Genomic DNA, 17,364 nt, shown 5'->3' on the forward strand with positions numbered 1-17,364 from the left:
TGTAAATACAGAATCAAGTACTTGAGAAAAATATCCTTTTCTTTTAGATTTTTTTAATTTTGTGGAGTACAGGATTTTAAAGTATGACCTGATGATTTTTTGGGCTTTTCTGTGTCTGTTAATTCTCCCCTTTTCATTTCTGATTTTATTGATTTGGATATTCTCTATGCCTTTTAGTTTGGATTAGGGTTTATCTATCTTATTGATTTTTCTCAAAGAACTAATGCTTGGTTTCATTAATTCTTTGTACTGTTCTCTTTGTTTCTAATTTATTCAGCCTTCAGTTTGATTATTTCCTGCCATCCATTCCTCTTGGGTATGCTTGTGTGGTTTTTGTTTTGTTTTGTTTTTGTTTTTTGTTGTTTTTGTTCTAGAGCTTTTAGGTATACTATTAGTTACTAGTATGAGATCTCTCCAATTTTTAGGTAGGCATTTAGCACTATGAACTTTCATCTTACCACCTCTGATATCTTTATTATTATTATATACAACCTACAAAATTCATTTAACATTGGTCATATGTACATGTGCATCAAGATGACCACCTAAGATTGGATAACTTAAAAGGACTGATTATCCTTTCAACAGTCATTAATCACCTGTAGCTCTTCATCTATGTATAGGACCATGTGGAATTTCACCTGTCTACATTGGCATGTCAACTGGTGGTGTCATTATGCTGGTCTTGTTTAGGCAGCTATATTTTTGAGATTTCACCAGTGAATTTCCCCTATCGTTTTCAAGGGACACTAGCAACAGAGTCACCTTTACTAGTAAACATAGTGAAGTTTCCACTCCTTTACTATAATGTTGTTCCCTGAACCTTAGTTGTATGGGTTGCATTGCTGGAGCTGTGACCCCCATAATCACTCACTCTCTGCATTTTGACCAGTTGTGGGTCTCTGGAATGGTTTCTATCTGTTGCTAAAAGAAGCTTCTTTGATGAGGGGTGAGAACTACACTCAGTCTGTGGGTATAAAGATTAGTGCTTAGAATAGTTAGGAAGTATATCACTTTAGTAGACTGGCAATAGTAGTTCTCCTCTAGAGTCTATCGCCTCTCTAGCCACTGGTCATTATAAGTTTACAGTGCCTGGCATGAATTTCTTCCTATTGAGTGGAACATAAGTCCAACTAAATATCTGTTAATTATCCCCAAACTCTATGCCACTACTACTTCCTTGAAGTTGTACAGTCAGTTGTTTCCATTGTGGTTCACAGGCTTTACAGCTGGGCAGGACTACTGACAGCTCTTCCCTTTTGGTAGCTTGCAGGTCATGCTCTGACATGATGAGGACAACTCTTCATACCTTATCTGAAATAAACAAAGCTTAGATGACAAAAAAATCCCACCATTTCTAATGTACCAACTGTTTGATAATTGCTTCCTTCCTAGCAGAAGAAGAAAGGGCAGGTGAATACTGGAGAAAATCAGATCTCAGCTCCTAGAAGGACCAGGAATATTGTATGCAGAATTTCTTAGGTGTAGCGATGAGGCGATCAAGCCTGCTTTTCATCCCGCCCAGCTCCGGCATAGCGAGCTTAGCCCCAAAAATAATAACACAGAAACTGTATTCATTTAAACATTGCCTGGTCCATTAGTTCTAACCTCTTATTGGCTAGCTCTTACATATTGATTCAACCCATTTCTAATAATCTGTATCATCATTTGACTGTGGCTTACCAGGATGAGTTTAACCGGCATCCGTCTCAGAGAGGAGAGTCACGGCGTCTACCACACTGCCTTCTCCCCAGCATCCTGTTCTGTCTACTCTGCCTACCTAATTTTCTGTCCTATCAGAAGGCCAAGGCAGTTTCTTTATTTAACCAATGAAATCAACACAAAACAGAAGACCCTCCTACATCACTTAGGACTTCTTACAGTGCCCAGACAATGTTAATGACATTCACTTACTAGTTGTAGGTGCACATACCACTCATCCCATCATTTAGCAGGTGGAGATAGAAGATTGGGAGTTCAAATTTTATACTGAGCTACACAAGTGAGTTTTTAGCCACCCTGGGGTACCTGAGTCCCTATCTCAAAAATAGATGAGAGAGAGAGAGAGAGAGAGAGAGAGAGAGAGAGAGAGAGAGAGAGAGAAATAAGGGCTGAGACAGATGGCTCAGTTGATAAAGTGTTTGCCATGCAAGTATAAAGGATACATGGTTTAGTTTACAGCACCCACAGAAAAGCCAGGCATGACAGAATAAGCCTTTATGACAGAGTGAGCCTGTAATCCCAGTCCTGATGAATGGAGACAAGAGGATCCCTAACCAGACAGCCTCGCTGGATCCGTGAGCTTCTGCTGCAGTGAGAGACCTTTAAAGAGGTGGCTATTCTGGCTTACACTTTCACCAACAGCAAATAAGGATTGCTATTTTTCCCTGTCTCTTTCAGCATTTGTTGCTTGTTTTTAAGGTAATCAATGCAGCTGGTGTAACATATAACATTGAATTTTAATGTAGTTTTAACTTATGTCTCCCTCATACAAGACTCTTGAACTGCTTCTTATGTAGTAACTAATTTTGAAACCAGTACCATGCATAATACTTGATCTAGGAGAATTATGCTTTTTACAGTCCATTCATTGATTACATCATTTGAATTTCTGTCTGATACATTTTCTTTTTATGAAATTATAATATCATTTATACTGCACCATTTTCCTTTCCCATTTCTTATCTACAAATCCTCCAATACACCCCTCCTTGTTCTCTTATATATGCATGGCCTCTTTTTTCATTAGTGTTATTACATGCATATCTATTCATATATTTTAATATAACATGCTCAGTCTGTATAGTGTTACATATATGTATGTTTTCGAGGCTACCCAATAGTGTTAGATAACCAATCGGTGTGCTCTTACACAGAAAGGACTATTTCTCCACTCTCAGCTTTCCTTGGATCCCTCTAGGTCTTTGTATATAGTTGTGGCTTTTCCATATCCACTTAGCCATGTTTATTGGTGTTTTCTCTATTCAGCTCTTGTTTGGGTAGTCATGCTAGTGAGACTTTAATGGGTGTAGCTTCTGACATTCCTTCCTAGGAGACACATTCTCATAGAAAACTTCCTGATCCTATGTCTCTTATAATCTTTCCACCCCTTCTTCTTCAATGTTTTCTGAGCCTTAAGTGTGGAAGTTGTTTCATAGATGTATCCATTGGGACTGGACTCCACAACTCTACATTTTGATTGGTTGTGGTTTTGTAATCATCTCTATTTGTTGGATAGAGAAGTTTCCTTGATTGGGAGGATTGAGGACTACAACTATCTGTGGGTATAAACCCAAATATTTGGAGTTTGGTTACAGATTAGACTGGTTTAATAAAGTGTTGGCTGTATGTTCTCCTCCAAGATCCATAAATTCACTACCCAAGATCCATGAATTCACACGACTTGGGTAATTGTGTAGGTTTCCAGTTTCAGGTGTAGTATCCCTCTTGTTGAATGTTTCAAGTCCAATGACAGAGCTGTTTTTTAACACCAAGGTGTACATCCCACTGCACTCTGTGAGTTATGCCATGCTAGTCACTGTTTTAGTTCACAGGAGTTATTGCTGGGTTAGGACTGTTGGTTGCATTGCCCCCTTTTGGAAACTTGCATGGTGCCTTCTGGTACAACAAAAGCTAGTCCTCGGGTAGGAGGCATTCAGGTAAGTTTCAGCTCAGAGACTTATAGGCCCAGTGTCCAAAGAAGTACAAAGAGTTTAGCAATAGGGACTTACCTTCCACCTTGCAGAAGACAACCAAAAACAATAACAATGTCATGTATGGGTTCTGAAGTCTTTTTAACAAAGTGAACCAACAGTTCAAAAGACAAATTTTCATACCTAGTAATGGGGGTTTTGTTAGGTGATCTTTGGCATTTGGAAGGAGCATTGTCTTCCAAAGGAGAAAATTTTATTTAGATTATGTATGCATATTTCTACACAAAATTGTGTGTATTAAGGGTTTCTTGGATAGTTAATGATTTCTTATGACTTTTTCAGGCATCCTTAATGTTATTTTACCCCATTATTTACATTATTCCCCTGCCCTAATTAGAGTACCCCCTTTTCCCATTTATTCTTACATCCTCTATCCCAGCAATGGCCCCATTTTACATCCTGCATTTACTCCAGAATATAGACTCTTGAATCTGAATATTTGGACCTATGAGGCTCCAATGAGAGAGACTATGTGACATTTGAATCTGTATTATTTCACTAAATATGACCTTTTCTAGCTCCACTTGTTTATCTGCAAAGTTCATGATTTCATTTTTCTCTACAGCTAAATAGCGATCTCTAGGGTTTTATGCACCACATGTTCATTATCTATTCATTATGGTGGACAATAAGGTTGTTTACATTTTCTAGATACTGTGAATACAGCAGCAATAAGTGTGCTCCATCAAGTATTGTGGAGTAGCATGTGGAGTCCTTTGGCATAGATTCAGTAGTGATATCAGCTGGTTCATATGATAGATTGGTTTTTAGCCTTTATAATTCTCCTTACTTATTTCCATAGTTGCACACCAGTTGGCAATCCCACCAACAATGAAAGCTTTCCTTTTCCCCACACCCACTCCAGCCCTTGTTGTCAGTTGTTTTGTTGATCTTGGCCATTCTAAGTGGGATAAGATGAAATCACCATTGTTTCAGTTTGCATTTCCATAATTACTAGAGATACTGAACATGTTTTGAGATTTATCTTTTTATTTTAAATTTTTTATTCATTTTACATACCAACCACAGTTTCCCATCTCTCCCCTCCTCCAAGTTAACTCCCACGTCCCTTTCCCTATCCACTCCTCAATAAGAGTAAGGTCTCCCATTAGGGACTCAACTAAGCCTAGACTATTGAGATATTTCTTAGCCATTATTTTTCTCTTGAGAATTCTATGTGCAGATCCAGGCTCATCTTTGGAATAGGCCTTTTGTTTTTCTTTGTTTTGTGTACTTTGATTCTTTGTGTCTTGAGTTCTTTATGTGTTCTAGATATTAATCCTCTGTCAGATGTATAACTGGATATGATTCTCTTCCATTCTGTGGACTTTCTCTTCGACCAGTTTCTTTAGCTATGCAGAAGCTTTTTAGCTTTGTGAAGCCCCACTTATTGATTATTGGCCTTAATTCTTGTGCACATGTAATCATAGTGAGAAAGTCCTTCTATAGACCTATATAATGTAAGCTATTGCCTATATTTTCTTCCAGCGGTTTCAGTGTTTCAAGTTTTGTATTTAGGTCTTTGATCCAGTTGGACTTAGGTTTTGTGCAAGGTGATAGATATGTGTCTAATTTCATTCTTCTGCATGTAGAATACAGTTTTCCCAACACCATTTGCTGAATGTGCTTTCTTTGGGGGGTATTGTTTTATTTTTATTCATGCATCTTTATAAAATATTAAGTGACTGATGTTATGTGCACTCATGTTTGTTCAGCTTTGTTCCTTTTGTCTACATGTCTATTTTTGTTCCAGTTTATATTTTTATTAGTATGACTGCAATAGATCCTTTTTTAGATTTATTTATTGTGTTTACAATGTTCTGCCTGCATGGATGCCTACTGGCCAGAAGAGGGCACCAGATCTCATTACAGATGGTTTTTAAGCCACCATGTGATTGTTGGGAATTGAACTCAGGACCTCTGGAGGAGCAGTCAGTGCTCTTAACCACTGAACCATCTCTCCAGCCCTCTGTAACAGATCTTAATTCCAGACTTGGAATGGTAGTTCTTCCAGTTCTCTTCATTTGCTTCCGATTGTTTGGCTATCTAGAGCATTTTGTAGCTCCATGTGAATTTTAGGATAGATTATTTTTTCTGTTTCTGTGAAAAATGAGATGGAAATTTTTGATTGGGTTTTCTTTGTGGAAGTGTATCAATTCTTTGATTAGATTTATTCCTGAATATTTTCTTTCCTTGAGAGTATTGTGGATGGAAATAAGTCCATGATCTATTTCTTTGTTCATTGCTTGTATATAGAAAAGCTACTGATTTGTGCAGGTTGACTCTGTATCCTGCCACAGTGCTGCACACTGCGCCTCCGTGTCTGCGTTTGATGCGCTTTTACCCAGTTACTGAGCTTCGGGCAAGGGGGCTGGAGGTTAAAATACACAGACACACACAGACAGACAGCAACACGGGTCATCCTTGAATTCCCCAAGAATGCCCCCTTTATTGTGTTTAGGGGCAGATTATATAGAAATAGCCACTCCCCAGCCAAACCCACCAGAAACCACTCTCCTGCCATCAGGAACTCCTGAAGGTCCCGTGCTCAGAACAGCTATAGGCACTCAGATCAGGGGATTACAAGAAATTCAGGATCTGGGGTCTCACTGCTCCCAACACCACAGTACTGAATTTGTTTAGCATTTCTAGAAGTATTTGATAGAATTTTGGGGATCTCTAATGTATAGTATCATTTTATCTGCAAATAAGGACAGCTCAACTGCTTTTCCCATTTCCATACCTTTAATTTCTCTTTCTTGCCTTATTGCCCCAGTTAGTACTTTGAGCACAAGGAAAGGGAGTGGGATAGTGACCATTCATGTCTCATTCCTGGCTTCAGTGCTTTTGCTGTGAGCTTTTCTCCATTTAGGGTGATGTTGGCTGTGTGTTTCTCAAATATCACTTTTATTATGTTAAGGTATATTCCCTCTAGCCCTACATTCTCTAGAACTTTTAACATGAAGGGATATTGAATTTACCAAAGGATTTTTCCACATTGAGATGATTATGTGATTATTGTCTTAAAGTATATAACTACACATATTGACTTGTTTATCTTAAAACATCCCTGCATTTCAGGTATAAGGCCAACATGGCCATGGTGCATATCTTTTTTATGAATATCTATATTCGGTTGGCAAATATTTATTGAGCATTTCGAGTATATGTTAGGATTAGGGATTATTGGCCTGTAGCATTTTTTTCTGTTGTATCCTTATCTGATTTGAGTATATGGTGATACTGGAAGCAGATTGGGAGTGCTCCTTGTATTATATTATTGATTGTGAGACTTTAGTAGCTGAGTCACTGCTGTTGTAAGGATCAGCTATTGGCATCTCGGAAATTGAAGGGGGCCATGGAGTTGGTGAACTAATCACACAATTAACTTTTCTATTTGAGAGAGTACAACTTAATTCTCTGGGGTCAGCAATAAAGGGAAACACACACATAGACACATATACACCATATGTGCACACATGTGTGCATGTGCACACACACCTCAAACATGTCAGGATCTCACCTGGGGTGATGAAGAATGGCAAGCCTTCAGCAGGCCAGAGAAACTGAAAAGAAGATGCAGAATAAGTAAACTGCTGGGCAAACAGACATAGGAGGACTTTTCCAAGGGACAAAGTTTAGTTCTTTTTATTTTTTCTGTTACTTATTCTACTCTAGTCTTTTTCTGTTCTATACTTCTACCCTGATGTTTCCCTTCTTCCATCTTTGATAACTTCCTTATAACTACTTCCTGATTTCTTCTAATACTTTATATTTTTCTCTTACAGATAATATACCCAGGTAAAATCTTTCAAGCAACATAAAAATTATAATGTGGTTACATGCTATTTATAAGTGAATAATTCCAATGAATACAAAAACAACTTGTTTTTCATATCCCTTACATGATTAAACATTTTATTTATTACATGTGAAAAATTGTTCCCAATAACCCACACACATTCATGTCCAAACAAGTTCTTATAGATCAACAAAGTGTAAGCAAGCAAGATATTTTTTCTCAGCCAGTTCTTTTACTAAAAGGCTGCATTTTGCAATTACAAAGAAAGACTCATTCACTTTATTATTTATCTCGAAAGGTAAACTTTAAAAAATGTAAAAGGAATCATAAATCTAAACTTTTATACATGAAAAACAATTGGTCAACTCTAAATCTCAGTGTACTTACCAATTTATTAAGAGTTTTTATATCAGGAAGCTGAGGGCAGAAAAGGAACAGGGAATTAATTACCACCTTTGATCAAACCTTTCTTGCTAGGATGGGTTGTTATCAGTCAGCAATAGCCAAGGTTAACGTTGTTTTTGTTCCCTGACCTCAATGAGTCCTTTGCTCACCGATTAAAAGTGTGTGTTTCTAAATTTTAAATTGTTGCCCAAGATTTTCTACCTACAAGCCATTAACAAAAACACCTTAACCTAACCTTAAGTTATTATTTAAAAGCTTTGTTTTAGCTATGATGGACACTAAAACACATGAGCACAACTCCTAACGTTAAAAGAATTTGTTGTAGACAAGAGACTGTGCTTTTTCTCCCAGCCACCAAGACCTGAATAATCACACCAAACTATATTAATTGCAGCACTGTTTGGACAATGGCTCACTAGCTAGCTCTTACATCTTAAATTAACCTATTTCTATAAGCCTATGTATTGCCATGTGACTATGGTATTACTTCATTTTCTACATGTCTTGTTTCTTTGGTGGCTGTCTGGCATCTGCTTGACTCCACCTATTCTCTCTCTATCTCTCTGTTCAGATTTCCCACCTAAATTTACTCTGCTAAGCCATTGTGTAACATAAAGGGGGAAGACAGGCCTGCTTGTTTAGGTTTCTGTCCTGCCCGGTACCCCACAGCTGGCAAGCCCCCAAAAAAAACACAGAGATCTCTATAAGTTATAAAGCTGATTGACCCATTAGCTCTAGCCTCTCACTGGCTAACGCTCATATCTTGATTAACCCAATTTTCTGATCTATGTTAGCCATGTGGATCAGTACCTTTTTTTCAGTGGGGCAGATCACATCCTGCTGCTTCGGTGGTCTGGGCAAGAGTGGAGGGAATCAACTTCCTCCTTCCCAGAATTCTCCTGTTCTCATTACATCATTTCTACTTTGTCTGGTTTTCCCACCTTTACCTCCTGCTTGGCCAATCAGTGTTTATTTAAAACATGATTGATAGATTACAGACAATTCTCCCGCACCACCATTGGATAAAGCAGCTTTATTCATCAACCAATAAAGCAACACATATACACATATAACACATCAATTTGTGCTAGCCTAGTTTCTGGGACTCAGTTGTTTTTCTTAATCATTAAGTTAAACCAGTCTATACAACTCCTTACAGGTGGAGACCACTTGTTCATTTCCTGGTCCTTTGGACCTAAATAATCACACATAAACTATATTAATTGCAACACTCTTTGGTCAATAGCTTATGCATATTTCTAGCTAACTCTTACATCTGAAATTAACCCATTTCTATAATCTGTGAATCACCATGAGGTTATGGCCTACCCATAAGGTTCTGGCTGGCTGCTCACATCCTTCTCCTTCAGCAGCTACATGGTATCTCTCTGACCCTGACTACTCTCTCTATATCTCTTCCAACCTGGCTATATTCTGCCCTGCCATAGGCTGAAACAGCTTCTTTATTAACCAATGGTAATGAAACATATTCATAGCATACAGAGAATGTATAGAATCGCACATAATCTCCCCTGATCTGTCTAAATAAAAAGGAAGACTTTAACATAGTAAAATTATGTATACAAAACAGGTATCAAGCAAGAATTACAGTTACAATATTTCTATCTACTTTAGCTTATATTGTAACTAAGGAAAACTATAATCTATTCTTCAATTCTATCAAAGACCCCAGAAGGATATAATATTACATAAGTTAACAAGAAGTGCATTATAAGCAGCTTCTAAAACTAGAATTTACAGAGCAATCTCACTGCCTGAACAGTTACCCAAAGTTCTTCAGTAACATTGAGGAATCCATCTTCAGCCTACAGGCCCATAGTATCCAGAAGACTTTCCCATGAAACAGGAAATTTGAAAGACTGTTTCGCCTCTATTGGCAGTTTGTCAGTCACTTTTCTTCTGTATCCTGCAGAATTTCTGGAAGACTCTAATGAATCACGAACCCTGAAGGACAGTCTCGCCTTTAGGGAAGTTTAGCAATCATTTTGCTGTGGGTCCTGCTGTGGGTTCTGCGTGTCCAGTTCAAACAGCATACCATCAGGCAGTCAAGGCGAGAGCAGTTTCTTGCCCAAATGGCTAACAAACTCCATAAGGACCCTCTCCAATGCCCATCATCCTCTTGAAGTAGATTAGTGCTGCCAGGAGCAGATGTGTCTCACTGTCATGAAAAGTCCTAAGCTCTTAAAATATTTTAAATGCCATATTCTGTTAGTCTTTGAAAGATTTGAAGAATACCTATCCATCTAAAATATATCTCTGTACATCTAGAAAACCAAACTAACATGACTATAAGTTTGACTATTATAGATGACTATCTATTAACCTGTGTTTCTTAATTATACATTGCATCTTTAAATGAACTGCACAAACACAATACCTTAACAAAGAACAGAAATATACATCTAACAAATTGACCTTAAATTTGTATCAATAAACCAAGATTCATACCAATGCAAAGGATTCATCTCTATAGCATACCCCCCTTTAAATATAAACAAACATTTATAAATAATCATTTAGGAAATTTAGGTATTTTTCTCTAGACTTCTTCCTACTGATTGGGGGAACTGTTAATCAAGTCTTTCATGGGGTATCCTGTGTAGTAGGTCCATCTCAGCCAGCAGTCCTAAAGCCATCATGGATGTTGGACCATCTGGGCCAGTACTTGAGGGGATCTTGTTTGATCAAACCATATTAGCTGGTAAGGCATCCACAGCTTCCTATCCTCTGTGGAAGCAAAAGCAGAACCTCTTTTCCAAAGCAACATATCATTGGACTTGAATTTTGAAGTCAAGATACCTTTAAAATATATATGTTGATTTAGCTTAAGAGGCCCCACAATCAAATCTCTCTCTGCATTCAAGAAATTCAAAGAAAACACAATAGTATATATAATCCAGACTCTCTGTGTATATTCCATCTTTACATGGCTTATTTTTCTTTATTCCTTTTTATGACTGTATATACTCTTTTGTGTTACTTTTACTGTCCCTTTAAAGACTTTGTTTTATTTTTAAAATATTTTTATAACTGTCTATACTCTTTTTCTTTTTCCCAAGCCTACATACATTTATCCAACCCTGTAACCCATTCAGAAGTCTTTTTATCTGAATCTGTCTTTATTGCATATCTGTAATAATTTTCTGGCCAGAAGTGCCTTTTTTAAATGCTAAAAGGGCGTGGCTAGGGCCAACTCCATGGCCCTCCCTGCTTACTCTGTCCAGTCCAATATGGTGGAGGTATGTTCACTTCACCACTAACTCTGTGAGCCATTCTTTCCCAGCTCCAGGAATGCAGTGGGTCTATGTCTCTATTAAGCAATTGTAACACACTGCTTACAGACCCCACTTAAGTATAGAACCTTCTGAAATAGCCAGAGCTATTTATGCTGCCAGAGACAACATGAACCAGAAAGCTGTTTCTTAATGAAGCCTTGTAGTTTTTGCTGCTAATGCAAAGTTGGGAAGCTTCCTTATAAAGGAGCCACACCTCTGTTCACCACTAGCAAACAGAACCTATCCAAAAAAATGCAGCTACCAAGAAGTTGTGCTTAACTCTGTTCTTTTGTGTCTAGAATTTCTTCCCAAACTCAGTTTTTATGTGGATGTACTTGCCTCGTGTTGACACAACATTCTGTAGATGGAAACTGTTCATTTGTTTCCAGGCTGCCTGGACACAAATAATAACACAAACTATATTAATTATAACACTGTTTGGCCAATAGCTTAGGCATATTCCTAGCTAACTTTTGTATCTTAAATTAACCCATTTCTATTAATATGTGTATCAGCATGAGGGTGTGTCTTACTGGTAAGGATCTGGTGTCTCTCGTCTTTAGCAGTTACATGGCATTTCTCCAACTCTGCCTACTCTCACTATCATAATCCCTTACTATATTTGTTTAAAAACCTAATAATCAAAATTCTATTTAAACTAGCACTATTATTGTATAAATAATTGCTTCAGTTAAATAGTACAACTTTAGAGAAAAAAATCATCTTCATCATAATCTACAAGTAAAAATGTCCAATAGAATGGAATAGTTCCATGAGATAAAAGCACTACATTACAGGCAGTGGGGAAACCATCACACCTATTCACACCATGCCAGATACCAGAGAAAAACAGCAGTGGCAACCATGTAAAGACACGGCAGTAGCAAGAAACATTCTAGATCAAAGCCCCTGGGGCCTTGCATTCTGGTGGTCCAAACTCCTGAAGTTCAATTGCTACCTGATGCTCCTTTAACATGACCAACAGCAAGCCACCTATCCATCTAGCTCCTTCTATTTCTACATTTAATAGTTTAGGAAAGATTGGTTATAGTTCTTTTCTGAAAGTCTCATAGAATTCTGCTGTGAATTAATCTGGCCCTGAGCTGAATTTCTTAACTATTAGGCTTTGATTACTATTACAATCTCCTCATTTGTTAAGAGTCTCCTTAGATTGTTGACTTCTTAGTTTTATTTTGGTGGTTTTGCTGAATCTAGATACTTATCTATTTATTTTAGGTTTTCCAACTTAATGAACTACATGTTTAAGTATTCATTATGATAGTCTGAATTTCTTTGTGTGTTGTAATGTTTCCCTGTTCATTTCTGATTCTGTTAATTTGTGTCCTTCCTTCCTTTTGGTTAGTTGGGCTAAGGGTTGGTCAATCTTGCTTATTTTTTTTTTCAAAGGACCACCTCTTAAGTACATTGGTTTTTTTCTGTTTTCTTTGTTTCTATTTCACTGATTTATGCTCTGATTTTTATTATTTCTTTCCATTAACTGGATTTGAATTTAGTTTGTTTTTGTTTCTCCAACTTCTTGAGCTACCTTATCACATCATTTATTATTGTATTCTTTCTGATTTTTTTTAGTGTAACCACTTAGAGCTGTAAATGTCCCACAGTGGGCTGCTTTTAATGTGTCCCAGAGGTTTTGTTGTATAGCTTATATTTTCATTTAGTTCAAGGAAATTTCTTATTGCTTTAATTTTTCTTTCACCCATTACTGATTTAATGATGGGTTGATTAATCTCTATGGGTTTATGTATTTGTTAGAGATTTGTTTGCTCTCAGTTTTAAGTTTTATGTGGTCAGATAGGATACTGGGAGTGATTTCAATCATTTTGAATTTGTAAATATTTGTTTTGTGTCCAGGGATGCGATCTATATTAGAAAAGATTCCATGTGTCGCTGAGTAGAAAGTGTATTCTTTATTTGGGTGAAATATTGAGTAATTAACTTTTAAATCCATTTCTCCTATAATTTTGTAGATCTTGTATATGCTATTGACATGAGATTCTTATCCCTCATCTATACCTATAATTTGAATCTTTGGTTTTTCATTGAGTCCCACATTTCCTTCTTTGGATTTTTTTTCTGTGTTTCTTAATTTGTTGTAACCATTGCTTATTTGGCCTAGGAACAAATTTTATTTCTATTTTATCTTAAGTCCTAATTTTTTGTCTTTTGTTTGATTTAATTATGCTTGTAAGCATTTCCTTTGAGTTTTTGAGTTGGGATTTAGGGTTTTTTTTTTCAATTCCATCTTCATCTCAATTAGATTAATCTTCAAAATTTCTATCTCCTTGTTTAATTCTATTTGCAAGTCCTGGGTTGGATTGTCTGAATCATTTCCATCAGCCTTATGTTTGTATTTATTTTTGCACCAGGTCAGGGGTTGGGTATCACTCAGGTATTTGTTCTCAAGTTATTGTTTCTTAATTTCATTGAGCAGTTTCTTTGTGTGTTCTTTAATTCTTTGAAGATCAAGATTGTTCTTTTTAATTCTTTCTGCATTTAGGTAACTCTCATTGCCAAACATTTCTACAAGAGTAGTGGATATTAGAAAGGAGATACTGCCTTGGTCTTTCACATGACTTGTATTTTGTGATAAGATATGGTCATGCCACCTTGTTTTGTCAGAAGAGGATGCATGGACAGGCTGGGCCTAGAGGTTGGAAATGGCATGAGTGGAATGAAGTTAGGTATACAGAGGGAGCTGGGATGGTATACAATGTGTCCAAGGCTGGACTGTGAGGTAGATCATGCTGGGTGGAGAGGTTGGATATGGCATGGGGAACAGCATGTACATTGATGTATAGTTAGGGGGATTCTGACAAAAATTTGGGCACTGGATGTGGGAACCAGGCTAGATATGGTGGGTTGGGGAAAAGATATATATGGGGAAGGTCACAGAATCCCACTAGGGTTGATTTTGGAGAAGGAGGTAGAAGTATGGCTGGATAGAAAGATTGGGTGAGTCACAGAAGAGACCTGTGGGTGGTGGTAGAACAAGTCTTGGTGGAAGTCTCGAGGGAGACTTAGAGGTTTGTTTCAGTGAAGACAGGGCACACAAAACTGAGCTGGGACATTGAATGTGGGACCCAGGCTAGATTTGGTAGGTAAAGGAGAGAAGGCATGTAGATAGGGAGGTCAGGGAGACTTACCCTGGCTAGACCCGAGAGAAGGAGATGGGAGGTCTGGCTGGGTAGGGAGGTTAGAATGTGGCACTGAATAAACTTCTATTTACATATTAACAGTAATACTCTGTTAGGTGTGTATCTAACCAATATTCTCCTCCTATTCTGTAGACTCATCATTCATTGGTTTCCTTGATTACAGAAACTTTTGAATTCATGAATCCCCATTTGTCAGTACTGGCTTTACTTTCTGACCACTGAAGCCCTTCCTAGAAAGTGCTTATCTAAATCCATACCTTGAGCTGTTGCTGTTTTCTCCTCTAACTTCAGAGTTTTGTAATTTTTTTTTACTGTTTTAATAATAATTTCATTAATACTTGGGGAATTTCATATAACATATTCAATCATATTCACCCTCCTTCCCAACTGTTCCAAGATCCACCCCCCACACCTCCCCAACTTCATTTTTATTTTTAATCCAAGGAGTCAATTTTGTACTATCCAGTTAATTATTCATAGGTATGGAGCCTGCGCTAAAATAAAATATGTGTATATTTGTATGTATGTATATATATAATTTTCAATAATTTTAAAATATTTTAAATTACATCCAGAAAGTCTTTGGTGTGCTCCCCTAACAGGCATGCCATTACTGCACCAGTGCCACTGCCCTGGAAGAGCTTTATTGTAGCAGTCAGGTTGCACAGGTGGGTAAGACCACTTACAGGTGGTGACTGTACCCTAGCCCTTACATCATAGCACTCTCCAACACTATGAAAGCTCCAAGTAGGGAGTGAGCATCCAGATCAGTGTCCATTTGATTTCTGTCTTACCACAAAAGTGTGTGTTTCTTATATCTAGCTCTGGTTAGAAGCCAAGAGTGGTAGCAAAATCTTGGTGCTGATTTGAAAGGCTCAGGAGTCTCACCAGCCAATACCTTGTGAGTAAGAACACACTTCTAACACTAGAATTTTCATTTAATCATATGCATTGAGATTTTCTATGGCATTTTAAAACTCTGTGTAGCCCCATGTGTCTTAGAATTTGGTATCAGTTGAGGTTAGACTTGTCTTTCTACCTCAGCCTCCCAAGTGATGAAACTATGACCATGCAACACCACACTCAGATTGCACTGAATTTGAAAATAACAAATGTTTCTTACAACAATTCTCCCCCAGAGCAGAGGCATCTGACTCGATAGGAGAGCTGTGTACTCTTGTTCCTCCCTATGAACTAACCATTATATATCCAAGCTTACAACTTGGGCTGAATTTGCAATTATAGAAATAATGGGGGAAGATATCATAAACCTGAGAAAAACAAAGATGGGCTTGGAAGGAGAAACATGAGGTATGATAAAAAATAGAAAAGAAATTGTCTTGAGCAACAAAGAGGATTAGCAAGATAAGAGTATAGAGGAATATTCTCCATGTACTTATGTGGATACATACATGAATGAGAATTTGAGGTATGGTATGTGCATGAACGTGCACATATGAGTTCACATGTGCACATGTGGAAGCCAGAAATTGACATTAGGCATCTTCTCTAGCATTTTCTACCTTATCTTTTAAGATAAGGTCTCCCACTGGATCTAGAACTCTGATTGGCTAGGCTGTCTGACCATCAAGCCCAAAGGGACATGCTTGTCCCCACCCATCCCACCTTCATAGTACACACCATGAGACAGGTACACACCAGTCTTTTTTGCATGAGGCCTAGAGACCTGAACTCAGGTACTCATGCTAGTGTGGCAGACACTATCAACTAACCATCTCCCCAGCCCCTGGATGAGAATTTTAAAAGGTGAAAAGGGAATTGAATTATTCTAAACAAAGAGATCTCTTTCCCATCAAAGCAATTTCCTTTGCTTATTTCCTCAGACTAAAATAAATAGAGGCTGGAGAGATGTCTCAACAGTAAGATATATATACTCTTCTTGCAAAAGATTTGAGTGGTCCCAGAACCCATATCAGGTCACTCTCAGCCACCTGTAACTTCAGCTCCATGGGATCCAATGCCCTCTTCTAGCTTCTATATGCACTGCACTCATATGTGCATGATTTCAGATTGGACTCTTTTTAAAGTACATTTGCATAAGAAAATGATTTCTGAATCACATCTTGCTGTGATTCAATAAACTTGAAGTTGGTCTTTAAGAGCTGTGTTCCTCATTCTCCTTTCCTACTTTATACAAGGTAATTTTTCACAATAACCAATTATTTTCTGTTTATCCCCTGCTCTCTTTCATTGATGGTAAAGAGCACAGGATGAAAAAGGAATGGAAGAATGTGCTCAGAAAAGAATGGAAGTATAACTTCTGGCCTAAGTGCAAGGAAAGCATGTATGTAGAGACCGAGAGCTACAGAACACTCATGACATTGTGCAATCCGAAGGCAGAAATGCCCTTTGCTCATGCGATAGTGTTGCATGGCCCTCCAGGCTCTGGCAAAACCACCATGGCAAAGAGGCTAATGTTGCAATGGTCAGAAAGCAAGCAGGCCCAGATGTTCCCATGTGCCTTCTACATCAGCTGCAGGAACATTAATGATATTAATTCTTGCACTTTTATACACCTCCTCTCCATGGAAAATACCCCATGGAGGCATTTTGTGATGAAGTCCCTAGCCCTGGCGGAACAATTCTTGTTTGTGGTGGATGGTTTTGATGAGCTAAAAGTACCAACAGGAGCTCTGATCAGTGACATCTGTGGTGACTGGAACATACAGAAGCCTGCAGCTGTCCTGCTGGGCAGTTTGCTGAAGAGAAAGTTGGCACCCCATGCCACACTGCTGGTGACCACACGAACACAGGCTTTGCGGCAAATCCACCTCTTTATAGATGAGCCTGTCCTTATAGAAATTCAGGGCTTCTCGGATCAGAATAAACAAGAATATTTTAGAAGGTTCTTTAAAGATGAGGAGGATCATGCGGAGGCTGACGATGATGAGTTGGGTGAGGAGGAAGAAGGCGAGGAGGAAGAGGGCGAGGAGGAAGAGGGCGAGGAGGAG

At 38.0% G+C, this 17,364-nt stretch overlaps 1 protein-coding gene across 1 annotated transcript in view; it reads left to right on the forward strand.

The window, feature by feature from the left end:
• Nlrp2 (NLR family pyrin domain containing 2) overlaps positions 1-17,364 on the forward strand; it is a 56,171-nt gene that overhangs the window by 18,543 nt on the left and 20,264 nt on the right. Inside the window, 1 exon segment of the mRNA XM_042055582.1 lies at positions 16,616-17,289. Within this exon segment, the coding sequence (XP_041911516.1) occupies positions 16,616-17,289 (674 nt within the window).

This window comes from Arvicola amphibius, chromosome 8 (genome assembly GCF_903992535.2).
Source record: "Arvicola amphibius chromosome 8, mArvAmp1.2, whole genome shotgun sequence".
Classification (NCBI taxonomy): Eukaryota; Metazoa; Chordata; class Mammalia; order Rodentia; family Cricetidae; genus Arvicola; species Arvicola amphibius.